At 43.2% G+C, this 26159-nt stretch overlaps 1 protein-coding gene across 2 annotated transcripts; it reads left to right on the forward strand.

Annotated features, from left to right (window-relative positions):
- tprn (taperin) lies at positions 1-26139 on the forward strand. 2 transcript variants are annotated; one of them, XM_063889467.1, is made up of 4 exons: positions 1-2314; positions 20520-20715; positions 22633-22742; positions 22899-26139. In XM_063889467.1, exons 1-4 carry the CDS (start codon positions 191-193, stop codon positions 22959-22961), a joined length of 2493 nt encoding a protein of 830 aa, XP_063745537.1. In that variant the 5' UTR covers positions 1-190; the 3' UTR covers positions 22962-26139. The 2 variants fall into 2 exon arrangements, with proteins under 2 accessions (XP_063745537.1, XP_063745536.1); XM_063889466.1 differs by having other exon boundaries at positions 3-2314; positions 20520-20721.
- The last annotated feature ends 20 nt before the right edge of the window (positions 26140-26159 follow it).

Here is a 26159-nt window from a genome sequence, read left to right on the forward strand (position 1 = left end):
GGAGAGAGGAGAGTGAGTGAAAAAGCAGAGAGAGAGGGGAGAAAAAAACAGACGGTAGGGATGTGTGTGAGAGTGCGGTGAAAGGTGCAGGTACAGTCAGAGCCGGAACCAGGTTTTGTAGCCGCACCGGACCGCGGCAAAACCGCCTCAGAGCCTGCCTCTCTCCTCTTCGTCTGCTCCCTATTCCGCAATGTCTGGCGGAGGAGAGGTACGCGTAGTCCGCAATGAGCCCGGGCAAGAGAGCCCGAGGATGCCGGCCTGGAAGCGAGAAATCCTGGAGAGGAGGAAGGCGAAGGGCGGCGGGTCTGTAGGACCCGGTGCCGCGGAGACCAGCCCCGGCGGTGCGGGCTCGCAGCGGGTTAACGGTGAGCAGGCGGGAAATGTGAACGGCAGTGCCGGCAGCGGACCGAGCGGTGCGTCCGGGCGGAGCTACACCATCAACACAGCCAGTCAACACTTTGCCCACAACAAAGAGCCGACGGACGCGGACAGGACGACACCGAGGGAGTACACCAGACAGGAGAACCTGGTGCTACAAGAAAGCCTGGGCCCCCTGGAGGAGAACCCCTTCATTAAGCTGGAGAAGGAGCGGAGGAGGCGACAGGACCGAGAAAACGCCACCCGTCCGGTCCAGCACATCCTTGAGCTGTATGGCAGTGTACCCGGTATACGGACTATCCGCGCAGACAATATTATCATAATTGAGTCTGACCCGGATTACTTTCCTGAAGCTGGAGGGGCAAACAGCGGGTACAAATGGCAAAACGGTGTCAGTAGTTACAGCTCCCTCAACGACCTCCTGGACCGGAGAGGGAGTGCTGTTACTGAGATAAGAGCCAAGGAAGTGGTAATTTATGACACCACGTTAAGCAAGAGTGAGGAGAACTTGAGCACCCTTGGGCGCCCTGATCATGAGGCTGCATCATATGAGACAGGTGAGGGTCAGGGCAGGGTTAGCCGGATGCTGCAGAAGTTTGACTGCAACTACGGGAAGCTGCAGAAGAAGTCCCACAGCACAGAGAACCTGCTGGACCTGGATTGTAGTTCCAGTAGCAGGCCAAGACTCTGGTCCAGGCCACAGCCAGATCTGGTGCCAAAGTTCAGGCCAGGCCCGTTGGTCAGGAGCCCGGGCAGCAGCCAGCCATCTTCGCCTGTCTTCCAGAGTCCCTCGTCTTCCAGACCAAAGCCACAGCCTGCTTTCCCTGAAACGGGCAGCCCCCAGCGCCTTGCTGGGACCCCTCTACCTGTGTCTCCCTTTCGTCAGCGGTTTGCGGCGAGCGGAGGCACTGGAGATGACCCAGACAGGGCGCAAACCAAGCCCATCCGAGAGAGGGACTGGGAAGGCTCTGAGGTGCCACCAAAATCCAAGGTGCCATGCTCTCCAGAGACCCGCCGTGTCCGTGCCGAGGCCCCCTCAAGCCCAATCTCATTCAAGGTGTCCCGCTCCTCATCTGACTTTGAAATCCGTCCCTCTCCAAAGCCAGACCTCGATCGTATTCCTGATGGGGACACCCAGGCCCGGGCCCTCGCTAACCTGCGCCTGCAGTCCCGTAACTCCTTCACAGTCATTCCCAAGCGGCATACTTCTGCCTCAAATGCGACAGCCAGCTCTGCACCGTCCAGCCCTTTCAAGTCTCCCCCATCCCATCGAGCGGCAGAGGTGTCCACACCAGTGCCAACCTCGTCACCCTCGAAGAGGACCGAGGAGAAGGAAGCAGAGAGGCTGAAAAGGCTTTCCAAGCCTACATCTCCTTCTGTTGCCACAAGTCCTGCTCCTGCTCCCCCTCTGACCCCCGAACCTTCGTCTCCACCCCCTGCTCCAAAACCAGCTCCTTTCTCTCCACCTGCCCCGTCATCCCCCTCCTCTTCTCCGGCTGTCCCATCTTCACCCACCTCTCATCCGGTTCCATCAGACTCCCCAGCCCCATCACCTGTCCCTTCTACCCCCTCCCCAGCTCCTGAACAACCTCCTGTGGACCAGTTGCCTGTAACGAACATAGATGACATTGAAGTGGAGCCCCAGAAGCAGCATGTCCCTGCTCCCAGCCCTATGGGGCAGAGGAGAAAGGGGAACACCTTCACCGTGGTCCCTAAGCGTAAGGTGGAGGCCGAGGGCCAGCCTAGCTCCCCTGAGCCCCAGCAGGAGGCCTCAAGTGAGCCTCCCCCAGTATCCACGCCCCCACTGGCCCCTTACGCTCAGCTGGGCTCCCTGCTGAAGAAACGCTATCCTGCTGTGGAGGAGATCGAGGTCATCGGTGGGTACCTGTCCCTCGCAAAGTCCTGCATCTCAAAGACGGGCTCCACGGGCAAAAAGGTGAGAGCAAAAACTGAACCAAACTTTGTTGTTTTATTATAAATAGGAGCATGTAGGGACCACACACAGATTACTGGTTTAAACATGAGTTGATTAATTGATCATACAAACCATTTAGATGAATAAAAAAGGGTAATTTATCAAGCAAACATGACCACAAAATAGCCGGTTTCAGCTTCTTGTGTGTGAAGATTTGCTGCTTTTCTGTTTTGATAAACTGTAAACTGAACATATTTGGGTTTTAGGCCATCTGGCAGACAAAACAAGCCATCTGAAGACATCCCATTCGCCTCTGGGAGTTTCTGATGGGCTTTTTGTAACATTTCCCATAAATCAGTTCATCAAAAACACACCAAACAGATTAATTAATAATGAAAATACTCGTTATTTGCCGCCATAATTGACAGATTATTGTTCTGAAATGGAAATGAGCAGGACTTCACTGCAGAAAACAGCAGGAATATTATTGTGTCCTTACAATCTTATGCGTAGCCTGTGCCAAATCTCCCCTGGGGGGATCATGAAAGTTTTCTCTGATCTAAATTTAGTAGCCAAACGTCACACAGGGAAGCAAAGGCTCTGGTTGTGTTGCGATTTTTAGCTCTGCGGATCTATGGTTTAATTGTTCTCAAACCAAGCAGGATTATTAAGGATTCAAGCTGCATGGATAAATCCTCACACTTATTTGCATGCGAGGTGGCGAGTGAGTCTGTCTGCTACTCTAAATCTCCCTGCCCATCACTTGACTTGCTCTCAGGCCTTGCCGCCTAAGTGGATTAAAAGGGTGTGTTTACACAGCCACTTGGAGCGACACACGGCGCTTTCTGCTGCCGATTGCCGTCCTACAAAGGCATGTTATTTGTCAAAGAGTGCATTATTGTGTTAGGTGCCCCTCCAAGCCTATTGACTGAACAATCTCACCAAGACTGTATTCATTTCTGGGGATTTGGCTCGGGGTTTGGAGCCAGCTCGTACCTGTCTCACACTCTACGAGGAACACAATTATTGGTTCTTTTTCGGTTGAGTTCATCTGTGTTTTGGTCCAAAGCTGAGGTATTCCCAGGCCTGGTCCTAAGTCATAATTAAATGATAACAAAGTTTGTGTTTGGGGCATCACGGTTAACTTACAATCATTATCAGATAACTGGTGCTTGCTTGGTGAAGGTCTTGCTGCAAATTGCTCGTTTATTCATTAGGGATTAATTAGATACCACAGAATGCTTCTAATTAATTTCAAAGGTTGCTGCAGGCTGCTTCCAGCTCTGAATCAGCCTGAGTGGCACACATTATTTTCAGCATGTCTATGTAACTCTTGAAAGCCAAAGATCTCTGCCTGTGGCTTTGCATTTTTTACCCCAATAAAGCATGATGATAGTTCCGGGTGTGGTGCAGGGAACCACAGCATTCTGGGTTAGGGTTCAGCCTAGGCGCATTATCACCCCTCACCCTTCCTCTAAGCATGTTATACTCTGTCAGCCAAAGAGGAAATGTTATTAAGACATCAACTTACATCACACCGTTAGATTTAAAAGGCATCACCTCTAATGCCAAATACTTTTAACCTTTTGGCAGCTCTTAAATCTAGGCCGGTGTGTCAGCAGCCTCTCGTTGACGTTGGCCTGCAGTCCTGTTTCCTGGACCTGGTCTGCTTTAATCCTCTGCCCTCCAAATTAATCCAGCCACCTCTTACAACTGGGGCACAAAATTCTACACAAGATTTCATACGGTGGAAACAGTGACCGGCAAATGGAATGACACACTAATGAAATAATATCATATTTTGCCTGAGCAGGTCTGAACGGTACTCTTCAAATGTCTCAATTAAAACCTTTCACTTTGGATTCTTTCATCCAATCAAAAGGCTTTATGGAGACATGCTGTGCTAGCTTGATAGCTTTAGTAATAGGACTGAAACTCTGTTGGCTATCATATTGGTAATTATATGGAAACCTCCCAAACATCCCCTGTACTCTGTAAACACTCTAACTCATAATGCCTTCTTTTTATTGTCCCATAATTGCTTTAAATGGGAGTTTTTGTAGCATTTTCTCCTCATTCCCTTGTAATTCAGCTTTGTTTTTTGGCAGGATAAACTCCAGATCCGTGACACGCATTTAAAACAAAGTTCTGCAAATCATAACTTTTATAATGACGGATATTTCAGCTGCTGACTTGTTTCGAGCCTCACCCATGCGTCCTGGTTTTAGTGCATGTGTTGCATGCAGAACACCAGCGACTGTGGCCGTGAGACATGGCCACATCCTGTCTTTTGTCCATGTCGCTCACAAACCAAACACGTTCTGCTTTTGTTGTCCGTCCACTCTTTCTCGGTCATCATCAAGAACCAGATTCTTTTTTTCTACCTCTTTTCTTTTCTGGGCAGGGCTGCACTGGCAATTACAAAAGCATCGAGGCTTGGCTTGGCCTGTATAATTTGTGCGGAATTTGTGTGCTTCAGTGTGAGAGCAGCCTCCTAGAATGGCCTCCGCTCAGTGTTCTGGTCTGGGGATTTTTTTTCTGTGCTCTTTTTCCAGCAAACCATTTTTTATGAAAGAAAACTTGGCCGAAAAAGAATGTTCCACATGCACGTCAGTACTTGAGAACTTAACCAAAGCAGATCATCAACTCTTCCTCTCCATTTTCCCAAAATATTTCCCTCTATCCACGCTCTCCTGCTGCATGTTCTTATTTGTGAACTCTGTCAAGACGCAGTGCTGAAAGCTGGACCACATCCAGCACTGTCTCATGTACTCTCGCTCCACAAGCACCACTCTGCTTTGTTTTTCTATTTCCTCTACCCACGGTGCACTGCTTTATTCCTGTGCGGTGGTGGTTAATAAGGCCTGTCCCCTTGCTCCCAGCTTCCTGTGATCCCCTCCTCTCTGTTGAGGAAAGAATTGTGGAAGCGGTATGTAGGTCAAGTGCAGCTTCTCGTACCGCATCACTCCCGCAATTTGCATAAAATCGACTTCCGAGTGTAATGCACAGGCCAGGATCGACTCCCTTCTCTTGGTCTGGTTTGATTGGAACCTGCCCTCTTGACTTGACCAATTTTTAAATGTCCTTGTGGTAGACACTGCAAATCTCTGTCAAAGAGACACACAGCTGGCAGCGAGAACCGGGAGGGGGTGGAGTGGTTTGTATTTGAAGTGTCTGCTCCCTCTGACTGGTTATTATGGGAAAAGGGAGACGGACCATGTGTTTGTCAGCACAACATCCAGAGAGAGAGGAAGAGATTTTATGAGCTTAGCCGTCTTTTTCCAGTGTTTGCACTGAGGAACCGCTCTAATTGTTTAAACGGCTGCAGCATTTTTATGTGTAATCATGACCATTCTGTCAGGGTAATGATTAGTTGTGGTGGAGGATTGTTAAACTGAAAGGGATAATTATTCAGAGGCTGTTAGTCTAATAGAATTATGGGATTTGTTTTTTTTAATCAATCTCTCAATTTCTTTTGTGTGTGTTTTTCTCCCAGTTAAGTACTCTTGACCCATCAAGGCGATCCCATCTAGCTAATGGGTACTTGAAGCTATCACCGAAGGCAGTAGGAGTATGTTGGGCAAAATTAGTGGGAGCCTTCGCCCCAAGTGGTCGGAATTGTTTAGGTCATTTAGTAACCATTGTTACAAGTGGTTACAGGCATGTTTCCTAATGCTTGTTTTTTGGTTTTCTTAAAGACTAAACAACACGCACGCATTACTGATGAGCTGCGACTGTTTGAAACATGATGATATCCTCCGTCTATACATTGAATTGTAGTTCCTGATGCAAGAAGGACATCACCTCATCGAAATCAGTATGTTGTTATGGTCAGATTGAGCCCAATTCATAGCACAACTCTTCATAGTCCAGATGCTTAAGATAATCTGGTGTTTCTGGGAAGAAATCCGGAGTATTTCCTTATTGCAAGTGCAAAGTATAATTTGATTAGATCAACCGTTGGAGGAGTAATATGTAGCTAACGGCACCTTTGTGGTTGGATAACGTTGATCCAACCATGCAATAGGAATTGATCTGGTTCCTTGACAACAACAAGATAAAGTATTTCCTGGAAAATCAATACGAAGAAGATGAAGAAGATTCAACTTTATTGTCATTGCACAGAGTACAAGTACTAGGACAACGAAATGTGGTCTCTGCATTTGACCCATCCTAGTGTTAGGAGCAGTGGGCTGCCATTATGTACGGCGCCCGGGGAGCAGTGTAGGTAACCAGTGTCTTGCTCAGGGACACCACGGTGGCACTTGGTCTTTCGGGGACTTGAACTGGTGACCTTCCAGTTCCCAGGCCAAGCCCCTATGGACTTCGCCACCACCGCCCTACCATACAAAGATTTTAATAAAAAATGTGAGTTTTTCCTTTAAAATGTGGAAATTTAGATACATTTTCTGGTAAAAGTCCTACCTACTCTGCATCTCTAATATGATTTACAGGGAAGATTTCTTTAAAAAAGGCTTCATGAGAAAGACCTCCTTCTGCAGCAGCCATATCAAAGTTTTGCAGTACATTCCTCCACTGTGCATGCATGTGAAGGACTTTGTCTTTAATCTGCGTTTAACCACACTTGTTGTTAAATGCCACGCATACAGCAGGCTAAAAATACCCAAACCTAAATGGATAAAGCTCTGTGTAACACAGGAAGGCCAATGAAAGGGCACACTCCTACATTTACATTGTGCGCCTGGGCTACAGGTGTGAAAGTCCATTGTGTTTAATTATTTACCACCCGGCAGACATTCCCCATCTCTCCTCCCTCATGTTTCCTGAAAAGCTACACCACTCCCCCTTGCTTTTTTTTCTAAATAAATACCGGCACACTTTCCTGAGTGCTTTTTTTTCTTTATTGAAACTGAGGAGAAGAGACAGGAGACATGCTTCAGAGTGTGTGGATGTTGAGTTGTATTTCTAAAATGGCTTTGAGACAGTGTCTGTAACCCAAGAAGTAATCCTCTTTTTAAAAGTTAATACAGTCACTTTATTATAATGCTGTTATATCAATTGATTCCAGTTCCAGTCTGCTATGTTTATTGTCACAGCAGTTCTTCGTCTTGACCCAAAGAAGATCGACTACTGCTATAAAACCCCAAAGCTAATTTTAAGATCTGTGATGTTTCCCTCCAAAGGCATAAGAAACAGACACAATCTCCCCTGATAATGTAGACAGACTGAAGTACAACATTTGTAAACATATCCAGAAGTGAGGGGGGTCTATAGTCTACATTATCAGGGACCTAGTAAAGTTTTGAGGTTTGAAATTGGACATGCATACTGTTGATGTGTAGTTTACGTACCTTAAGGCTGCATTAATGAATATGGCGTTTCAACTTGAGTGCAGCACAACTATCTTGTGTAAGCAAACAGTTGCCTTTATACACCTTGAGCATTTACTTCCATTTGTTATCGTGTTTCTGTCTTCATGATGAATGTAAGTCAAGCATAGACCCCTTATCTGTGAGTACTCATTTTTTGTAGGTTGCAGCATGCACAACCTGATAAGATGTTACCACATATTTACAGCTACCTGACAAAGTTAGCTCATATGCTATACCTGCAGCAGACAGTACAGACAATGACTTCAGCACTAAAAGGGTTTATGCAGTGCCCTTTAATCTTTGTTTTGGTCTCCAGCATTACCAGAGAAAGATATATGGCTCTTAATCTACTCCCCCTATGAACTGGCTACTCTCTAACTTTCTCCATTTTGATATCTGAGCCGTTTAAAGTGGGTTCAATAGAGCTGTTGTGACTGAAAATAAAGTCGATAAGAGCCGTAGGATGCTCACATCCATTTATCTTTATAGGCTTTTTCCAAATTGGCTGAAAATACGTGCATTCAACCACATGCCTACAAACTAAAAATGGCAGAAGTCATGCAAGTCCCTCAACACTAAGAGATATAAAAAGGTTTTCTTTTTTAGGGCCAAGTTATGATCTGAACTGACGATGTATTTCTCCGATAAGCTTCCACTTTCACATAACACAGTCACTAATGTCCATGTACAACATCCCTCTTCAAAGGAACTAAACGAGCTTTACGGGAAATGGCTCTTCTGGTTAAAGTTTAAAAGTTAAAGTGACTCTCACATTTATTTCAAATGTGTTAGACCGATGTCACGAGCGGTTTCCTCTCCAAAAGCTTGTCATTTCTTCCGGAGGCTATGTGGCTGCAGGATGTGAACCCACACTCTCACACAAGAGCAGAACCATGGTTGATTTCTGCATAAACACCCCCATACGAATACACACTCACAGGCTTTCCTCACATGCAGGCCTCAGGCACATGTGCAACCCTGCAAAGTCGGTGTAATTAGAATTCAACCAGCAAAGCCCCACTATCATAGTCATGTTTAATTCAGTGTGTGTGTGTGTGTGTGTGTGTGTGTGTGTGTGTGTGTGTGTGTGTGTGTGTGTGTGTGTGTGTGTAAGAAGATGAGACTAAAAGCGGAGGATGTTAACAGAAGGGGGCTTTTTTAGAGTTTATAAAAGGAAAGAGAGTGGGTAGATGACGGAGGCAGGTAGAAGCTGCTGACTTTTTATAGCTGTAGTATTTTTTTACACCATATTCTGTGCCCTTACATCATTTTTTAAATAAAACAATCTTTAGCGAAGCCTTTTTCCTGATAAATTCATCCCGTTCTCTCTCCTTGGTTGCAAATGCACACACTGTTAGTAGTCTAGGGCTGTAACTGGTGCTGTTTCTGTGTGTAATGTAAATCTTATTCAAATGCTCTCTCTATGGAGACACTGTGTGGATTCCACAGTGCTTGACTGCGTTCGTGCTTAGGTCCTCTTCCCAGGTGTGCAGCATGTAAATCATATTTCTGTGTTTGCGTCATTAATTCCCTTTTAATAATTTGTTTTTTCCCGTTCAAACGATGGAGCGCTTTCTGTCTTACTGCCACGGTCTTCTCCCTCGGACTGTCAGTCTCTACTTCCACTCTCCCGTTTCCCCTTTGTCGCATATCCATGGCGCCTGTCGCCAGGGCAACACCACTCGTCGCCATTCTATCCTGTCATTAGGATTTCAGGATACACACACTGTTTCTGTCTTACACACACACACACACACACACACACACACACACACACACACACACACACACACACACACACACACGGTGTTACATCAGTGCTGACGTTGTAGATTCTGTCATTGGTTGATTTGCTGTTGACGATAAATCTGTGTAAAACTTGAAATGTCGTCAAGTAGGAGATGTTTGAAAGGGTTTCCTGCAGCGCATGTTCTGTAATCAGTAGCCTTAAATGACTATTGCTGTGGGTGGGGACCCAAACAGCCCTCTATGTTTTAGAGAGGACTGGTATGTTTTCATGAGCCCTAGTGCTAAGCCAAGGTCAGTTATTTCAGAGCAGGGTTCGAAAAACCTCCAAACATGTTTTATTTATTCACTTCCTTGGACCATCCTATTGTTTAGGACATAGAACCTAGAAATAGAGCAGTGCCAGTTATCCTTTAAGAGCACAGTTACCTAGGCTAACTGCTAATGCTAGCTGCTCACATGATGATATTTATCAGTGAATGTTTACCATGCTGCACTTAAGGAGGGTTACGATACATCAATCTTGTTAGACGGTCAACTCATGATCAACCTAACGATTTCAACAAAGAAAAGCAATAATATTGAAACATAGCATGCACTTTGATTCTGAAATAGACATTAATTGTCTGCCCTTTAGCGCGTAACAACTAACAGGCAAACGTTTCTCCTAACCGCTCCCTTTGAAATGAGCAAAACAGTCCCTAAAAATCACTTTCCATAAGCCTTACACAGCTGTAGCTATTTTCCCAGTCTTGTCACAGCCTCACTTCTTTTTTCTTGGTGGTTGTTTCCATCAAAATACGCCCTAAAACCGTGCTGTGAGGGACAGCCTTCCCTGCTTTCTTCACAGCAATAGGATGGTGCAGTGAGGACATATTTTGTAGGTCGACCTGGAAGCTAGCCCTCCAACGGCTTCATTCACAAAAACGATGGGATTTTTCCATTAGATTTCAGGATGCTGCAGAACATACTTCAGAATATTGCGTAATCTCCACTCATTAACTCCACTTCAGTTGAAGCTTAAATGCAAACAGTAGAACTAACACGACAACATTAGGCTATAGACAAACCACATCATGTCACCAGTGCTAAGATAAAGGCGGACTCATGATCTCTTCAGCTTGGGTTAACCACAGATCTTATCTCCGGCATCTAAACGAAACACGTACAACTTTGAGGCGACTGAAAGGACATGTCGCCTACGTGACATCATTCAGTAAATAGAGAAATAGTCCCCACTCTGATTATTGCAATCACTCCTGAGGTAATCTTTATTGTCGCTTCATTTGAAGGACTTCCTTGTGCTTTTTTAATCCTGGATGTGCACGCCATCCACCGTATTTAGTGTGGGGCATCTTGTAGTGCCTTGTAACTGTGTCGATCATTGACTCCTCTCCGTCCCAAAGTTCATTAAGACAATAGCCTTATCATCGGTCACTATCCAGTTGAGTGGAGAGCCATCCATTACCGGTTGAACTAAGCAGCATAGTTGGGAGTCTTCTTCACTCACTTATGGTTAAGAAATGGATGAAATGGACAAACCCATATATATTGACAAGGAAGTTTGATCCATCAGAGATCAAAGACCCCAGAGAATATCGCTGATTCGGACCCAGGCTTTTCAGACACACCTGACTGTAATCCACCATGCCGGTATCGCCTAACATAAACAATGTGTCATACAAGTCTGTGCCAGCTCATTCTTATCTGGAAAAGTATTCTTAGACGGGATGAAATATGGATCCAAACGTCTCCACCGGTCTACGGCTGATGTGGTTGTTTTTTTTTAGGGCTCTTTGACAAGTTTTGGAAATGTGTCTCGTCCGCCATTGTTCCTTATCGGTCAGATAATCCAGCCCTGATAACGCAGAGCAGCTGAAACACACACTCGTGGCTACAAAGGGTGAACTTTTACATCAATGACTCACACGGCCTTGAGACATCGCAGTGTAAACACAGATTTTTCACATTTTTGCACCACTCCACTCGCTGCCCACGGAGCCAGCGAGCACCACCTACACTTGACAATGGGTTTGCCGCCCAGCGATGGAGTCATTGATGGTTCGAGCGTTTGAAAGCGTTTCCACATAAACTCATGTGCTTATGTGATGAGGAACAACACCTACACAAGAGCACGTAGTCTTTGACTCTACAGCTGCAGGGGGTTTCAGTAGGTGTGCTGTGGTTTTACATCCAATGCGCTGACCTTTTTACCGACACAATTATGTTCACTGATATTCTGAAAGCCTGATATTTGAATCCATGCAACCATTCCAACACCTAACCGATACATCATTAATAATAATAAGTACATTCAATGTCATATCTAACCGGAGAATTATGAGTATTGTTTGTGTGGCGTCAAAGATGTGTTTTCTGAGCGTCATATATTTATTTATGAGGTTATAATCTTCAAACTAATTCCTTGTAATGTGTTGGATTAATATCTACTCTAAGAACCGGGAAATTAGGAAGTAGGACAGTTTTGTTTTTGATTTCCTCTAGTGTTTTCCAAGTAGTAGGAAGAAATACCAAGAACAGTGGACAGGTCTTTTATATATATTTCCTAGAAGCCTCATTACACTTAACATGACTACAATCTAATCACAACCGCCATTTTTAATTATTTACTGACATATTTTATGTCATAAAACATAACTTAACCACAGACCTTGTATCAGGAATCATTCATCTGAGTCACCTGTACTTATAACCATGCCCCCTGAGGAATGAGTGGTTACCAGGCAACCGAAACGGGAAATGGTTGCTATTTTTAGTTACGTAATTATGTCACGACGTCAGTCTGATAATGATGGAGATTCATCTGTGGGTTGTAACCATTTGTTTGTGATGTTGAGTCAATTCAAATAATTTGCTTCACCATTTTAAAAAGAGCTGCACGCAACCACACACACACACACACACACACACACACACACACACACACACACACACACACCTGCAGCGCTGTCTGGTTTCAGTTCTATGTTAAAATGTGGTTTCCATTGACGGAAACAAAAGCTCTTTTCGGTTATTAATTTTTAAAAATGGTTGCCAGTGGCCCGGCCTTTAAAGGCAAAGATCATCAGATCAGAATCAGAATACTTTATTCATCTTGGTGGGAATTGGGTTTTGAGACCATTGCTTCATTTTAGAATGAAATAAATCAAATATCTGCAGAATATGTTTCACATTTGAACATACTAAGTTAAAGTGAGTTAATGTTACCCTGAGACGTTAAAGTAAAAATACATTACATTAAATGTGTGTCTCTTTATACGTGTTCTAAGTTTCTTTGTGCTCATGTTAAGATTAGTAGCGTCTCTTTGAGTGACTGTAGGCAAAGGTCGTGGCCTCGGACACTTTTGGCCCAGACTTATTCTAGTGCTTTCCATCTGCTGTTAATGCTAAACTTGGCAAAACGAGAGATTCAATTGAAACAAAAAGTTTCCGTCACAGCTTAAATGTATGTCAACATTTTAAAAAATGTATCAAAGAGTGAGAGGACTTTCGAAATGTGTCGTGAACATCCTCTCCTTCTGATCACTAATCATCCACCGGCGCACTTGGCCTCCGCAAATGAGGTCCTCCGCTTCAGTTATCCTAATTTACCGGCCCAGTGGAAAGGTACACCACATGCTTTGTTTGTGGCTTTATTATCCCTCGCCTGATAATACAGCTGCAGCTAAACTACTCCGCAGATTCATTGTAACGCTGATCTAATATTATCTACCTGGCTAAAGATTAGCTCTCATCATCAGTCAGTCTCCTGTCAACAGTAGGTCTTTTGGGCACTGTATTATCTCGACTGTTATCAGAATGATGATGCATAAAGCTCTTAAAATGGCACACAAAAATACCGGACAAGAAAGGTTTAGTTTTTAATCTAATATTTGTACAGATTGATTATAAATCATAGAGTCCAATGCCTAAATTAAGGATGAATGAATGGCAACATTGTGAGTCTATTCTTTCTTGCATGATGATTTCAATTAGTATTTCTTTTACTATTGAAGCAAATATTTTAATCCAAATGCAATTATTTATTTCCTAATCATTTCAAATGTAGAATTTTATGCAAATTACCACTTTAGATGGCAGTAGCAGAGTCCATTCTTGATTGTTTAAACAGACTTTGGGATGATAAATTGGGGACGAGATAAACTATCCTGGTCCAGGGATGGTCTAAAAGTGAGTCTTGACCTTTGTATACCAGTTACACGAACAAAGCAACACAAAATGATCGACAATCAATATTTACGATGAAATAAAATGTGGCCGGGAAACTCAATCTCAGACACAGCGGGGTTTTTCTTTGATGCTTAGGGATGTAGATTGGCTTGCTTCATTCAATCTCTGTTGAGAGTTGCACATGCACAGTACCAATCTGAAACTGATCATTGCTATAAACAGTATTTGTATAGAGAAAATTGACATAAGGCAAGTAGATTTCTTCCCCTTGGCCAACCATTAACCCTGCCTGTATGCTGTATAGGAGCAGGTGCACGCCCATTACCAACATGACCATCCACACAACGCCCAAAGCCACCTGGCCCCACTGAGATAAATATGGAAACGCATTTGAAAAGATACACACCCAGTCAGACGCTCACGAAGCTCACATGATGCTGCACCCTCAGTTGTTAGAAAGAGCCGCACTATTGTGTGTCAGTGGTACTTTAACTCAGCAGGTTTAGACTCCAACCTGATCACCAGCACTGCCAGGGAGCTGTGTGTGTGTGTGTGTGTGTGTGTGTGTGTGTGTGTGTGTGTGTGTGTGTGTGTGTGTGTGTGTGTGTGTGTGTGTGTGTGTGTGTGTGTGTGTGTGTGTGTGTGTGTGTGTGTGTGTGTGTGTGTGTGTGTGTGTGTGTGTGTGTGTGTGTGTGTGTGTGTGTGTGTGTGTGTGTGTGTGTGTGTGTGTGTGTGTGTGTGTGTGTGTGTGTGTGTGTGTGTGTGTGTGTGTGTGTGTGTGTGTGTGTGTGTGTGTGTGTGCGCCACTTTTCACCAAACGAGGACACGCCATGCCGGGTGGCCTGGAAAAAATTCCTGGCGCTTCTCCCATGTTCACTTATTGGCCGAGGCACATTCATGGAGACATAATCTCATCTGCCGACTTCCTCTCTCCCTCACTTCTTCTTTTGTCTGACTCCCCCGTGTCCCATTGTGCCCCATGCACAACATGCAAACAGCAGAAAAGGAAACTCAGTGTTATTTACTCAACTCAGCGTCTTCCCCCGTCGGATGTCTCAGTATGGTGTGCTGCGGAAGCTTCTGACTCTGCAGACAATCGCAGGTCGAACAAGTGTGCTTTACCTTTTGTATTCCAGTCCAAAACCCTTCTTTTTAGAGCAAGCAAAGAAAAGGTCTGGATCATTCCATGTATCTTAAAAAAGGGGCTTTATTGATTACAAAACATCTCAAAACAAAAGTAAGACATTGCTTTATTATGACATTCATTCCCAACGCTCTTTCCCTGCATTCCCTGTTTCTCTTCGCTATCACTACTAAATGAAGGCAGGATCAGACATTCCAGACTTTAAGTTTAGTGTTTTTCTTAAAAAAAAGAAGTATCTTAACGTGAGAAGACTTACACCTACACAGTCAGTCTTTGATCAAAAATAAAACAAAACCAGAATAATTAGTCGGTCGGGGGCCAGTCATTGGCGCAGTTCTGTCTGAGTATCCTGTGGTGAGTGAGAGAGACTGTGGGCCTGATTCGGGCCCCTATTGGCTCGACCCACAGCCTGAGGACAGAAGACCAATCACTTCTGCCTCCATGATGCAGGCTTTTATCACTGACATGAAAAAGACCCACCGCCGACGCTGAAACGCGAGAAGCAGCGGGCTGGGATACACAAAGATCACCGTTCTATTAACCCACTTTCTTGTTTCTGTTTTCTATGAGTTGTGTCCTTGCTGCAGCTAACTAAGAGAGAGGACATGAACTAAGGCATTTCAGAGGAGTCTCATGTGAGAAAAGTGCTGCTAGACGAGACCAAAAAGAAAAGTCAAAGACAGTTGAAGTGGAAGCAAGCCCAGCGGCTAGTGTGATTTATTGATAGACTAGCTTCTGGCATCCAGATACTTCCTCTAAGACAGGATGGCAGTTTAGCAAGGGAAGGCTTTTTTTGTGGTGTAAGATTCAACACAGAAAAGGGGAAAAAAAGAGCTAAAAATAAGCACCACTGGGACTGAAGGCCTTTTTTAAGGACGGTAACATAGTGTCAAAACCTGTATCTGTACTCAGAATGTTATTTTGTTCTGTGGATTGTTCTGTTGCTACGGCTGAATATTTATGTGGGAGGCTAGTCCGGCTGTCAGGAGGAAAAGATGCTTCTGTTGACCATCCAGTGACTCAAAAGTGAGATATGTCGGGGAATATTCGTAGTTTGGTCAGTGTAACAAAAAAACCTTCATCTGGAATATTGGAGGGGAGGGAACTGAAGATGTTGATGACCTTTCTCAAACCATTGCATTTATTTCTACTCCCTACCTTCTCCAAGAACAAGACTTTGTCCCCGAGACATCTTTGTTTCTGTGCAGAAGAGGTCCAGGGTGTTAGTTTACAATACCTCCTATTGAAACCTTGAGAAACTTGAGACAGAAGTGTAAAAAAAAGCTGCTGCTTCTAGACATTGTGACATGTGTAAAAACCTGGAAAACACACACTGAAAGTCCTTATTATGAGGAAACACGAGTGAGTAATTGGTTGAAAGGTTACACTTGTAAAGGCTTCCTTGTTTAGTTCACAGGGTTTACAGACTGTTGTCCAAACCCTCGTCCTACACCACACTGCCTCCTCAAGTTTCAGGTTATTTATTGTCATACCCAACAATTACAGAGCAGCAGTCGTTGGAAAATGCTAATCTTGGATCTCTGGCTCCAATAAAGCTTATTAAATCAACGCCTAGAAAAACCCCATCATAATCCGGTTGGCATCTTCCCGCATCGGTGGGTGTAAAGGTCCTCCATGGATGGCGGGTCCTTCCTGGTGATATGCAGTTTACCCACTGACATGACACACAGACCTATTCGAAACCAAAATCACTACATCCTTATTACTGATAACATTATCTGCGTTTGGATTGTAAGTACTTTTTATCGGCCTTAATCCGATATTCGCCGCCATTAAATCATCAAAGCACAATAAGGAAGGTCCAGTGGAGATAGGTGCAGGAAATTATTCCACAAATGTTGGGAGAGAAATTGGGGATTGATCGTAATCCATAGCTCCGTCATCTATGGAGCCTTGTCCTTAGTGTATAGTCACTACCCCTAATCCTGAACCGTAGGCACCTGTCCTTTTACCTTAACAGGGTTTCCTAAATCTTTAGACTCATTGTGAATCTATAGATCTGGAGCCTTCATTTTTAGGTCATCCTACACAATATATTGACCCTCGTTCTGTCCAGTCTTCTTTGCGAATCTATAGACCCTTATCTGGCAACTGTAGACTCTCCACCATCTAAAGGACTATCAGAAGTCTAAGTCCTTAACCCTAAAACTCTCACCGATACTCTAAATCCCCTTGTCTTTAATCTATAGAGCTGTGTTCTGAAACAATAGACCCTCATCAGTAAAACTGGTCCTTAATCTGCAACCATTCATTTGGAATCTATGCCTAATCCATCATCTCAAGACCCCCTGTCTTTCAGATATACGTCCTCGGAATATGGAGACACTGGTCTTCAGTCTTCAGACCCTAAACCTTGGGAATCTCTTTCAAATGACAAGAACACTCCATTGCAATTGATCAGTTGTTTTTTTTAACAATTAAAAGGCCTTCATAGTAATGAAGTAGCCTGGTTTAACCCTTGGTGGGATATCCACTTGCTTGGATCTGTCTGAGTTCTTGATGATACCATTGAGTAGTTTTGCTCTTTTTTAATTTGATCTATAATCTATCAACGCTGGTATTTTATTAATTGACCCCAGACCTTAATCTCTTAAGCCCTCACTTTTGAATCTGTAAATGTTTAGTTTGTTATCTCTGGACCTTTAATCCGTTATCATATCAAAACCTGCAGATGCTTTAAAAGTTGAATATTGTAAAAACACTTCCTTGTCCTTCTTTCCTTTTTTGGATAGATGGAAGAATAACGTATCATGCAACATTAAAATGTGCTTGTTTCATACAATGTATAAAATCAATATAAAACACATGTAATGGCAAATATTGAACAAATCCCAAAATATACTTTGCTTTAGATAAAAGTTAATGAGACCTGAGTGGATTGATCTGGATCTTGAGCCGTTTTGAAAGACTTCAGAAGGACTCTGTGAAAGTGAGAAATGTGTTAAATTTCCAGATTATTGAGTAAGAAGTATTGCGCTTCCGTGTGTACTCACATTTTTCTGACATGTATACTCACTGACCCACATAATATGATGCAAAAGAACATTTCCCCATAAGAAGTCAGACGGAAGGATACGGAAACAAGCATGTCGTTTTTAGATTGAGGCTTTAGGGTAAACCCTGAGTCGGAGGTGCTGTTGCTGGCTGTTACCTTGTGATGGAGATTACTGCAGATTTAGATCGGGGACTTCAGAGTAGTGGGAGCCAGGTACAATACGTTAAGAGCAATCAGCTGAGAAGACACGGACAAACGCACTGTTGTGTGTGTGTGTCATCTCCATGGAAACTCGGCGGAGAAAAATAAAACCTTTTATGAGCTGCCGTGCTGTGTGTGCTTATTAGAAACCATCTGCGGTCATTCTGAAACTATCCATCAGCTTTGTGAGGGCCACTAGAGAGCCATGACTGCACAGCCAAATGAAATCACATAAAAATAAAATAGAGGTTGAATTATTTTTACTATTCACGGTGCAAGGATGACGTGTTTCTTTGAAATTAGCATTGCCCTGGTTACCTTAACGAAGAGCCAATGGGATGTTTCCTTCAGGTTTTGGGTTATTGCAGAGAATAAGCTCCCTGGCTAACACATGTTTCTGATACTCATGCTATTCTTTCAGCAAGATAGTTTGTACAAATGAACCCCGCTGTAATGGTAAGAAGCCAGAGTAAAAAGCTAATGTTTAGCTAAAGGCAAACTACACCACAGTGGCAAGACCAGTGATTCTGTGCGCTCACCTTTTCTACTAAAGCCTTTCTTCTTAGCGTTATTTAAGATAAATCATAATTAGTTTGCATGTATAAACTCACCAAAGCTGTGAAGGCGTTTCTTTAGTGTCCTAGAAAGACCTCTACAGTCTCATTTAGGAAGTGGTTTTTAATCAATAAACGATTCAACCAAATCGGGGTATTTAATGTTGTTGTAGAGCACAATGTAAAACATTTCTTCAGCTGGTGCTAAACACGGACCTTATTTCAGAAGAAAACCTTCAAAAACACCCATTGACTTCAAGAACATTGAACAAATGAAGCCAAGATGCTTACAAATGTGTGTTTCCTTTTGGACTGCAGCACCATCTTTCCTTTGACTGTTACAAAAAGGATTTAAATGATATGCTGAAAAAGTTAATTGGTGCACCAACCTTTCGGAAAAACCTGTCAAATCCTTCCTCTAAAGATGTCTCCTTTGAGAAGAACTGCCGGTCAGTGTGCTCAGTGACGGCTGAAGCCACAAAGTCCCTGGTGCCAGAGTAGCCATGTTCATGTCGGATTACACGGTAAAGCGAAGTGCAAGGGCCCTTCTCGCCACACGGAGCCATGTTTGCAAACCACTGAAGCGTTGCCAAACAGACATGTCTTACAGAGAGCCCTCTAAGACAATCAATCACAGGTCTGAGCTCCTGCAAGGCCACCACCTGTCCTGCTTAGAGGACACGTAAAGTTCAGAACATGCAGCCTAAAACAAACGGCAGCTGGCTCTCCAAAACTCCTCATTTAAAAACACTGTTGAATAATTTATGGGGTAATAGTTGGTGTTGAGATAAATTGGCATTGCTGCAGCGTTAGCACAAGTCTGGGACATGCGATAGAGGTCAGTATAGAGGGTTTCATTACAGAGCAATAAGGAAGTAATGACCTGTTAATGTTTACTGCGCTGGGTAATGCAGACAGGAGGGATGTAGGGATTGTATAAACTGAAAAGTCCAGATCACAACTTCCTGGAGTGTCCCCTCTGTCTTCCTGGATGGAGTTGTCATCACATGGGATTTGAACTTTAGTCAAGTGAAGCCACAGTGCTTCTGTAGTATATGTTTACATAGTCTTTTATAATGAATGTACAATTAAGCAAATGCCAGCTGCTTGAGAGCCCTGGAAAACACTAGTTAATGAAATTTGATTTTACGAGGACATATTATGCTAATTTTCTGGTTCATATTTGTATTTTTGCTTGTACGTTGACATGTCTCCATGCTTATGTCTGCCTGCTGCAGCTCCTCTTTTCCCCCTCTGTCGGAAACCAGAGCCCAGTCTGCTCCTATTGGTTAGCTGGCCGGCTCTGTTGATCTGATTGGTCAAACTTTTAGAGATGTCCCGCCCCTTAGCCTATGACGTACAATGTGTTGGGAGTATTAGCCAATAAAAGCGTGAGTGTTACGTAGTGATGTCACTATGTTATGAAGTTCGTGAGTGAACTTTGGGACAAAATCTTATTTTTACACAATACAGGAAATGGGAAACTCTAGAAAGAATAATACGGCCAAATTAAGGTTTAGTGAGACAAATCATTTTAAGGGGAACTTTAAGGCCATTATACCAAGTTTGGATATTGTATTGGTCCCCAAACATGTTTGAGTCGGCCCTATGTAAACTAACCGAAGTGGCAGAGTTGTACATTCTAAGGGGATATTCATTTAAGAGCTCTTCCCATCAGGAGAAAACTAACCTTATTGTCTCATGTTGTTATTTTCAGCCAGCTAGATTTAAAAGAGCAAATGAAATACTCGCTCCACCTCATGGAGAGGCACCAGCCCAAGTTTAGTTTGGCCAGTTTTTATTTTCTTTATCAAGGTGCCAATGAAGACAATGTGAAATATGGAGGCAGGCGAAATGAGTGTCACCAGGTGTCTCTCACACAAAACAATTCTAATTAACCCATTTATTTTTGTTGTTTCTCTCAATGTTGTGTTCTACATTAGTACAAATCAGTACAAAAAAAGAATATTGCCAAATCAAAGAGGTGTTGTTTATGATAGATAATCGCTAATTCTCATTCCTCTGATTGTGTCCCCGGCAGCTCAATATCTCTTTCAATGAGTCGAGTCTCCAGAGTACCTATGAGTATCCGTCGGAGACCAGTGCATGGGACAGCGGGGATGAGGACGAGGAGGAGATGCACGACGGGAAGGTGTCGGACGAGCAGCCGAGCATGGTGGGACGCATCCACATACCTCGACCCAGCTTCACCAGCTCCCCAACGCAAACCAACAACGGTAACGGTGAGACTACGTGAAACATGGTTCGGTTTATGTTTTGTGGTAGAAATGCAGGTTAGATGTCCAGTTTTAGCAGCATTAAAATGTCTGTCTTTTATCAAACACTTCTGTCTAAACATCACAACAGCTATGGGAAGCATTGCTGGGAAATTTCCGGCAAATAGAAACATTCATGGTCCCCAAAGGATGATCCCCAATGAGTTTGTCCCCCCCTCTAAATTTACCTCTGAAGCAAAAACCTTAATTTCTAGATACTCCTCTAATTGCTAGACCACAACCAGGTATCTTGAAGTCTAATGGCAGAGTGTCTCTTTAATGTTCCTGTTGATAGTCGGGGTCCTCAGAGGGTGAACCCTGAGCAAAGTTTTGGCTGGTTAACCTCTGAAAGTTCTACTTGTTATACACTAGCAGTTAACTTTGCTGGCATCATTGACATTAAATGTCATGCTCCTCAGAGGTTGAATCCGTTCCATTGTTGGCATTCCACCAGCTTTAGTCTTTTATGGATATAAATACAAATGGTGTTGAATGTATTGATGTTGCACTGCTAGCAGAAAGCTTTTCTGGGACAGATCAGATCAGGTAAACTAATAAACCAGAAGGGGCACTCTGAGAGCTCCCAACTCCATCAAGACCAAACGGCGTATCCCACAATGTCAATGTAAAGGAACAATGATGGTCTATCTGCATTGTGATTTGTACTCCTAAAGGCAATAGGTTCTTTGTAGGCTAATGGCCAAGTTTCATGAAAATCAGGCCAGTGTTTTTCCATAATGCCGCTGACACACAAGGTAAAAACATTACCTCCTTTGATGATGTAATAGTAAGGGAAATGTAAAATCAGAAGGACTAGCAAAGACAAACGAAACATTACAATAAGACAATGTCATACAGTGATAAAAATAGATAAAGAAGAACCAAAATAATTATACATAGCACGGTCAACATCAATTACGGCTTGTGAAAAAGTCAATTTGAAGGAGAAATTTGCAGCAAAACAACATTATGTTGTACTTTTATTATGACCCAGAGACATAAACAAAAATGTCCTTATGCAGGAAGGCCAGGCGGGGACATCGGGGACAAACATTGAAATATGTCGCTTCAGTTTTATGAGGGATGAAGTCTAAATCTCTTATTCACTGCCTATTAACTTCCAGTTATTGTCCAATAAGGATCAAATACAAAGATAAGCAAGGTATTTTAGTTAAATGACACCACTCTTAAATCGTTTTATGGTAGATATGTGGGATCTTGCAATAAGGGAACAGGGATACTGTTTTACTTTTTCCTTTAATTGGTAGCAGCCCATCCCTTAGCACCTGCATTGTGAAGATGTTACTGTGTAGCTTAAGCTGAGGCTGAGTCACTGAGACTTTACAGTCTTTATGTCCACAGATCTTTTTCTTTGAGCTTCAGAATTAATGCACACTTGCTTTTTCCTGCCTTGTGTTCAACGACAGAGTAAAAATGCACTTAAAACAGCTGTTCTCCCTTCTTAAAGCTGACGATTGACATTAACCTTAACGACTAATAGACTATATGAAGGGCCTGTGTTCTGTTCTCTGTGATTAACATGGCTCTAAAATATAGTTTGACTAAGTATTTGCTTTGAAGGGAATTTATGGTTCTTAGAAAAATGAGCAAAGTAAGAGAAACAGGAAGTAGTCTGATCAGGAAACTGCCTCTTTATTACAGCAGCATCCCTCCCCTCACACACAACATTAGCTATGATGACAGAGACCTCTACTGGACAAAGTGTGAACAGCATCTAATAAAAAGGGTGATACAGTTTCAGAGATATTTATCCATCAGAAATGACTCAATCATTTCTCAATAAATGGTATTTGTCTAACATAGGCAGCAGCAACAACAACGTGTTAGTAACACAGTATGTCTTATTATTGTCTGTAGACCTTTCTAGCTACATTCCCAAGCACTCTGTGGACTTCAGCGCCTGGCAGGAGCACAAACATGAAGAGGACAACAGCTCCCAGCAGACTCAGATGACGGAGGAAGTGATGGTGAGAGAGGGTTTACATTATGAGAATTTAAGTGTTTCACTGGGGAGATATTTCTCTTTAAGGTTCTGACTGTCCCAATTTTGGCATTTAAAAAAATGACAATAGTTTTGAATGTTGAGCAGCTGAATTTTCCAACATGTAATCTTTGCTCCTCAGCTGACACCGGCAGACAGCTCCTCCCTGTCGGACTACAGCAGCGAGCCGGCTCTTTACTTCTGATCAGCGGGACCAACAGCTGTCCAGTAGCATCACAGCTGTTGGACCAGCCTGCAGCCGGAGCCCAGCCTGCAGCCGGAGCCCAGCCTGCAGCCGGAGCCCAGCTTGCAGCCGGAGCCCAGCCTGCAGCCGGAGCCCAGCCTGCAGCCGGAGCCCAGCCTGCAGCCAGAGCCTAGCCTCCTCTAAGCACATTGTCCTGATCTCACAGGAAACACAGTATTTCATTATTTAGATTTTTGGCTGATTTCCTGCCACGGAACCACCACACGCCACGTTATCAACCGCATATCAGAGCAGATTTGCCAGGTTTGAATTCCCACCTTCCTCCTGACCTAACCAATTTAAGAAAAAGCAGCTGGCCTGTCTTAATCCTGCGATCCCGGACTGTTGATCTGTCCTCATCGTCACTCACAAAACCTTGAAAAATCGATTGTCGAAATCTATCTAGACTGGCCTCTCCAAACCCCCCCCTTGCCTCCTGTCATTCTCTGCTTCCAAGTCTTCAACGTTTGCCTCCGGTTTTTGGGAGCTTAAAAAGCCAGGGAACAAACTCCTGACAAAGAACAGGAAGCCGCCAGTGCCCACATGTAGGTGTCGCCACGATGACAGTGTTAGCATGGAAACATGTCATTTAGGACGCTGGAGGACGCGTCTGCTTGTGTAGATCGCCGGCACACTCAAACACACAAAAACACACAAAAAAAAGGTAAAAGGGTGCCACAATCGTTTTGTTTTGTACCTGCATGTCTTGATTTCAGCCAACTAACCCCAGTGGTTGTCTTTTAGTGTAAAGCTTCCGTATGCCTTTTTAGTTTTTGTATGTCTTCTGGCAAACTATGCTGTATTGAAGCTGCAGCAGAAGAGTCTTAACAAGCAAGCAAACTTCAACACATTTCCCCCGTTTGTGACGAGGAAGGGGAATTATGCACCCCAAGGGAAGGTGATCTCCGATTACACGCTTGAAAAAGTGACCTTGGCCAATAATGTCTGTATGTGACGAAACGCAAATCATCATACTGTAGAATGTTTCCGTTTATCAAGGTGTCTCCGTCACGTTTAAAAAAGCTGCCCCGGCTTCTCGTGTATTTATTCCCGCTTAAAGTTGAAGTTTGCATGTCAGAGACCTGCTCGTGTACAAAACCACTTTTGTACAGATATTTGTCGGAGCGGACGGACGGTTTTTATTTGTGTTTGTTTTCCAGTCGGACCTCATGTACTTTCACATTCCACAGAGAGAGAAACCGGTCCTTATGATCATTCATAACATGGCATGTTTGTGAGAGCGAGTGTGTTTCTGAAAGATGATTTTTTTTAATTAAGATTGTTTTTTATATATGCACCATGTTTCCAGATTTTTTTAACGCATAATGCCAAGTGATTAAAGTGTTGCTGTAACGGCCTCACGCTCGTTCTGCTCCCGTCCCTCGGCCAGTATTGTTGTACAGTTTTCATAAGATTTATTTCTTACTTCCCGTCCTTTTTCTTTCATTTCTCCAATCAGATGACATTTGTTCAGTCCTCGAAGGTTTGGCTGTTAGGAGACATTTCGTCTTTGTCGGAAGAATTTTAGGAATTCTCTGTTTTGTCTGGAGTCTTGGATGTTTGATGTCTTTGCACTGTCTTGCTTTTAGCCTTGTTTTGCACCTCATGAGAAGGCAACGGACGATATGTGCACTTAAAAGAAGTCTAGTTGAAGAGTTTTCTTTCAAAACTAAAGCCACTTTTTACACCTGTTATCCTGCACCCAGGCGGAAAACAATTTTTAGAATAGAATTTTTGGAACATAACTCTTCAATTCGATGCGATGAATGCACTGCCGATGAATGCCATGTCCACTTTTTTTACTCTGTTTGCCGCAGGCTTGCGTCATCAAGTCTTATGATTGTTGTTCTTGTCGCTGGGACCACAAACTGTAGCCCAAGTAGCGATCCACGCAGGTGCAGGGCTTTATGTTTGGCCCAAAGTTACCCCAAAATCTTCTTTTTGGTCAGTTGAGCTGATGTACAGAGCCATTCAAAGACCATACCAGTGATTTTGCATGTGTTTTAGCCCATTTTAAACAAATCCCTTATATTTTACTCTATTTAAGAAACCGTGCTACTGTGGTTTAAGAGTTTGAATGTATTTTTTAACTGAGAAAGATGTCCATTGATTTCCACTCATTTTTTTTTAATACGGTATCAAAATCTACTAAAGAAGCTTAAAAGAAAACCCAGAAAATGACCAGCAAATATCAACTTGTGTTGAATTCTTGAAGAAAACTGGAGAAAACTTGATGAATTTAAGTAAACGGGCCGTGTTTAACAAAAGCAAGAGCATATATAAACATCAGATTAAAGACTGTTTAAAAACACTGCTGCAGAAACAGTTTCTTAACTTGAGCAGGGGTGCATTATTTCTCTGAGAGTAGAAAAAGTAAGTTTTAGCTCAGGTTTTAGAGTTTATTTTAAAAAAATCGTTTTGCTTCCATTGACTTCCATTCATCAAGAATCTTTCTCCATTTGATATTCGGTTCACTCGTGGGCATGCAAAATACCAAATGTTCTTTTTGAAACAAGGGTAAGATTCTGAATAAGCATTCTGTTGTATTTACTCAATACTTAATACATTTTCATACCATGAGGAAATGAAAGGAAACCAATGGCCGCTTGAAACAAGGGAGAAAACACAAAGTGTGCTCATGATTTGTACACACGCTGGTATGGTTCTTTAAATTGAATTTGGCCTCACTTGGACCTGCTGTGGTGCTAACAGTCACATGACGACACACCTGTGGATCCATCTTTGGTAACTGCTGCCTTCAACATCCAGAACCCAAAGAGGACGTCAACTTACTGTGGGAAACTTTCTGTGAACTGAAGGACCAAAAGAGGCAGAGTGAATTCTGGGAATCCCCACTAATCGTCCTATATAACCCTAGCGAGGACTTTTCTGAAGACCACTATCTGAACTTCTGAAGTGTACATGTGTTTTCCTGTCTGGTCACACTGTAGCACCTCTGTGGTAGAAGCTTCTCCATCTTCTCGTTTACTTTTACTTTCTCCCCCCTCGTCTGTAAATCTCCATCGCAGCAGATGTGCTTACTGTAATTATTGTCAATGATCTGGGCAAATAAAACAAAAAAGTGATGTCATACTTGTACAAATGAAAGCTCAATAAATAGAAGACTTGAACAAATGTATATCAGCGTCCTTTTCCTCT

Source organism: Eleginops maclovinus, chromosome 8 (genome assembly GCF_036324505.1).
Source record: "Eleginops maclovinus isolate JMC-PN-2008 ecotype Puerto Natales chromosome 8, JC_Emac_rtc_rv5, whole genome shotgun sequence".
NCBI classification, from domain to species: domain Eukaryota; kingdom Metazoa; phylum Chordata; class Actinopteri; order Perciformes; family Eleginopidae; genus Eleginops; species Eleginops maclovinus.

Excerpts from the sequence above, each read along its gene's own strand:
- tprn (XM_063889466.1), top strand. The coding sequence starts at position 191 with ATGTCTGGCGGAGGAGAGGTACGCGTAGTCCGCAATGAGCCCGGGCAA. Across the intron at positions 20,722-22,632 it reads GCAAACCAACAACGGTAACG|ACCTTTCTAGCTACATTCCC; the intron begins GTGAGACTACGT and ends TATTGTCTGTAG. Across the intron at positions 22,743-22,898 it reads AGATGACGGAGGAAGTGATG|CTGACACCGGCAGACAGCTC; the intron begins GTGAGAGAGGGT and ends TTTGCTCCTCAG.